The 3956-nt window shown below is 49.5% G+C and overlaps 1 protein-coding gene across 1 annotated transcript; it reads right to left on the bottom strand.

Annotated features, from left to right (window-relative positions):
• Nucleotides 1-2778: 2778 nt before the first annotated feature.
• Nucleotides 2779-3251, bottom strand: LOC116628651 (histone H2B type 1-C/E/F/G/I). Its single transcript, XM_032399016.1, has one exon. It carries the CDS (start codon nucleotides 3189-3191, stop codon nucleotides 2811-2813), a length of 381 nt encoding a protein of 126 aa, XP_032254907.1. The 5' UTR covers nucleotides 3192-3251; the 3' UTR covers nucleotides 2779-2810.
• Nucleotides 3252-3956: the final 705 nt, after the last annotated feature.

Genomic DNA, 3956 nt, shown 5'->3' with positions numbered 1-3956 from the left:
CCTTTGTGATATTTCTTTGTTCAGTCAGAAGACCATTTGGTTCTTATTTCTTTCATATGCATGAAGGTAAAGTAAAAAATAAAATAAAATAAAATCAGTGATTCACTAGACAGTTGATTTAAACAGAATGTGAGAGTCTGTGTCTCATTTAAATAGACAGTAGAAAATGGGCTAAAAGAGAGAGAAAGAAATAGCCTGGGTTCAGGGAGCAAGGGTGGGCCGTTTGCAGAAGGGAGTCACAGTAAGAAGGGAAGGAGTGGAACTTACTTTAAGATTCTTGTGGCCTCTACAGTTTCTTTCCTTTCCTTTGTGATGAGACAGGAGAGATGGGGACAATCAGCAAAAGAAAACGGAGAAAACGTTGAGACTAGACCAAAGAAAAGTAGGTAGAGAATATATCACAATAAGACAAAGGTCACATAATTAGAGAGGAACGGGTTTATTTATCCAGGTAACTATTAAATCCATAATAAACAACTCCAAATACCTTTCACCACTTCTATTTCATCGCTGGTAGTGGCTTAAAGAATTTGAAAGTTTTCTTTTAGCTCACTTCTTTATCCATTTACTTAAATGGCACAAAATAGCTGGTGGATGCCTGGTCTCTGCCCAGAGCTGCCAAGCAAACAGATTCTTTTCAGGGGAGGGTTTAGGAAGCTGGAGAGATCTGGGCATGGGATCTGGGCTTTGGTGGCAGGGGAAGGACATAGGACAGCTTGTCATGGGCACAAAAATCTGTTAATGCCCAGAGATCTCCACCTGTTGAGCTTAAGGGTTTGATGAAGCATGCAGACATTTTTTGTTTAATCTGCACTACGTTATACATTTTTTACTAGCTGCCTATACTGAAAATTTAGAATATCCCATATTAAAATGCATATCCCCTTGAAAACTGGAAAGTTTCGCTGTCCAGGGATTGCGGCTCCGCAGGGCAACGATCAGGTGAAACCCATTGCATAGGCCTTGTTTTCTTCGGGTCTCCGACGTTCCAACTGGTCCCCTTCACGGGCAGATGCTAGCTGGCATTTTTCAACGTACAGTTGTTCTTACAGCGGCAGTAAGAGAACAGTGAAATACGCTATTAAAACAGGGAAAACAAAATTTGGTGTCAGGAGTCCATGTGCTTCAAGCAAACTAGCAAAGAGCACCTTTCTTTGTGGAGCTGAGGCCTGATTTCTAGTATCCAGCCAGTTTCGCTCTTATGGGCTGGGCCTTTGTGAGCATTTGACTTTAAACCTCTGGTTTGGGGGACAGCACAGCTATCTCTCTAGTGGCAGCTTAAGCTAGATGTAGGTATTTTATGAAAGACAATTTGGAATAGAAGGTTGAGAGCAAAGCATGGAAAATGGCCTTATGTGCTGTTATGGATTGAAGCATGTTCTCTCAAAATTCACATATTTGAGTTCTAACCCCAGTGCGACTGTATTTGGACACATGGTCTTTAAGAGGTAATGAAAGTTAGATGAAGTCATAAGGAAGGTCCTAATCCTATAGGACTGATGTTCTTAGAAGAAAGGGAGAGACTCCAGAGGTGTGCAAACAGAGAAAAAGGCCACATGAGTTCTCAGGTGCAAGCCCAGGAGGGAAGCCAAGCCGGCTCACACCTTGATCTTGGACTTGAAGCCCACAGAACGCTGAGAAAATGTTTTTTTAAACCACCCAAATAAATGGTATTTTGTTGTGGCAACACCAGAAAACGAATGCAAGCATTTTAATAGGATGTTTGAACTTGGTTAGGCAGGGAAATGTCAAAGAAGGACAAAGAGAAACATTTGGAAAGAAAGTCTACGAGCAAAGAGCAAGAGTCAGACTTAGGGGGAAACACACATATTTAAAAGGGCAGAGGGACCTGCAAAATGACCAAGGTTACCAAGTGTATACTGACTTGTTTGGTAAAGAAAGTGCAACTTAGTTACATGTAATCATATTCCTAAATCCTGACGTGTCTTCAAAGAGCTGCCCAGCAAAATCAAGGGTATGAGTGTTCTGTCAGATGTTTAGGTTTACAGGAAACATTAAAGTATTTATACTTTGAGGACCAGAAATACAGAACAGGGTTTGTTTGTTTGTTTTAGGTTGCTGAGTATTTTGATTATTTATTTACTTATTGACATCTTTGACTCCCCTTCTTTCATGCGCACGACCGACTGTTGGAGAGACTTAATCCAGTGGCTGAAGGGAGATAGAAATAGTGACTCTATGTACCCCAGCTCACGGTCGTCCTTGGGAAGTTGAACTTCGAAGAAAACATCTCAATTCGATCTGGAAAAAGCAACGCCTTGGATCTCTGCCTCCGCTTTCGGCCACAGGATGGCAGTAGAGGGCAGTGCGCCCTAACCGGCCGCTGCGAGGGCCCCCCGAGGAAAAACATCAGCGCCAGGAAGAGCGAAGAGAACGGAGGCAAGGAATAGGATGCAGAGTTCAAGAACACGATGAAATTAGGGAACTGCTCTCCAAGTAGGGTAGTTTATCGGCGAGATCTGCCGCCAATCCCCAAGGCTTAACGACAGGGGCCACTGATAAAGTGTAACCGAAGGCGAAATTTCGGCGATTGACTGCGGCAGCGCAAAACTGGATGCCTCGTTCAGAGGGCGTCAAAGAACCCACACTAGATCGGCATGGTAGTGAGCCTCAGTGTTTACCCAGCGTCTGACCCTTCTTCCCAGCTACCTCCCCTCTCTAACCTAGCCCCCCAAACACTACCAAAGGCAACTCACTACAGCCAAAATGCATCAGCTCTTCTCTGAAAGTGTAGGTGGCTCTGAAAAGAGCCTTTGGGGTTGGAATCACAAGAGGCTTACTTGGCAAGCTCACTTGGAGCTGGTGTACTTGGTGACGGCCTTGGTGCCCTCGGACACGGCGTGCTTGGCCAGCTCCCCGGGCAGCAGCAGGCGCACGGCCGTCTGGATCTCCCGCGACGTGATGGTCGAGCGCTTGTTGTAATGCGCCAGGCGGGACGCCTCGCCCGCGATGCGCTCGAAGATGTCGTTGACGAACGAGTTCATGATGCCCATGGCCTTGGACGAGATGCCCGTGTCGGGGTGCACCTGCTTCAGCACCTTGTACACGTACACCGAGTAGCTCTCCTTGCGGCTGCGCTTGCGCTTCTTGCCGTCCTTCTTCTGCGCCTTGGTCACCGCCTTCTTGGAGCCCTTCTTCGGGGCCGGGGCCGACTTGGCGGGCTCGGGCATGGCGGGGACAACAGCGAAGGCGCTCGCGAAAAACGGGAGGAAGGAACAGCGCGAACAGAGCGCAACTTGTCCGTTTTATATAGAAGCCCTTATGCAAATAAGGCGTAAAGTACAGTCCCGCGTCTGATTGGTGACCGTTCAGCCCGACGTCAGAAGTTAGTTCTGCCCAATCGGAGCGCAAGGATCCCAAAGCTGCCTTCCCATTGGGCGACATAAAGCCACAGTCTTAGCCAATGCGCGACCTTCCTTTTGGCGCTCGACAGGGTTATAAAAAGTGCTGGGCCGGCGCTGTGGCTGCGGCAGCTGCTCGCGGGGGGTTCGGGGCCGTGATGTCCGGACGCGGCAAGCAAGGCGGCAAGGCSCGCGCCAAGGCCAAGACGCGCTCGTCGCGGGCCGGCCTGCAGTTCCCGGTGGGCCGCGTGCACCGCCTGCTCCGCAAGGGCAACTACTCGGAGCGGGTGGGCGCCGGCGCGCCCGTGTACCTGGCGGCCGTGCTGGAGTACCTGACGGCCGAGATCCTGGAGCTGGCGGGCAACGCGGCGCGCGACAACAAGAAGACGCGCATCATCCCGCGCCACCTGCAGCTGGCCATCCGCAACGACGAGGAGCTCAACAAGCTGCTGGGCCGCGTCACCATCGCGCAGGGCGGCGTCCTGCCCAACATCCAGGCCGTGCTGCTGCCCAAGAAGACCGAGAGCCACCACAAGGCCAAGGGCAAGTAAGGTCTCGATAGCAACAACTTCAAAACCAAAAGGCTCTTTTCAG

The sequence above is a fragment of the Phoca vitulina genome, unplaced genomic scaffold (assembly GCF_004348235.1).
Source record: "Phoca vitulina isolate PV1807 unplaced genomic scaffold, GSC_HSeal_1.0 scaffold125, whole genome shotgun sequence".
NCBI lineage: Eukaryota > Metazoa > Chordata > Mammalia > Carnivora > Phocidae > Phoca > Phoca vitulina.
The sequence above is the reverse complement of the archived record's forward strand: the minus strand, read 5'-3'. Positions and strand labels throughout refer to the sequence as shown.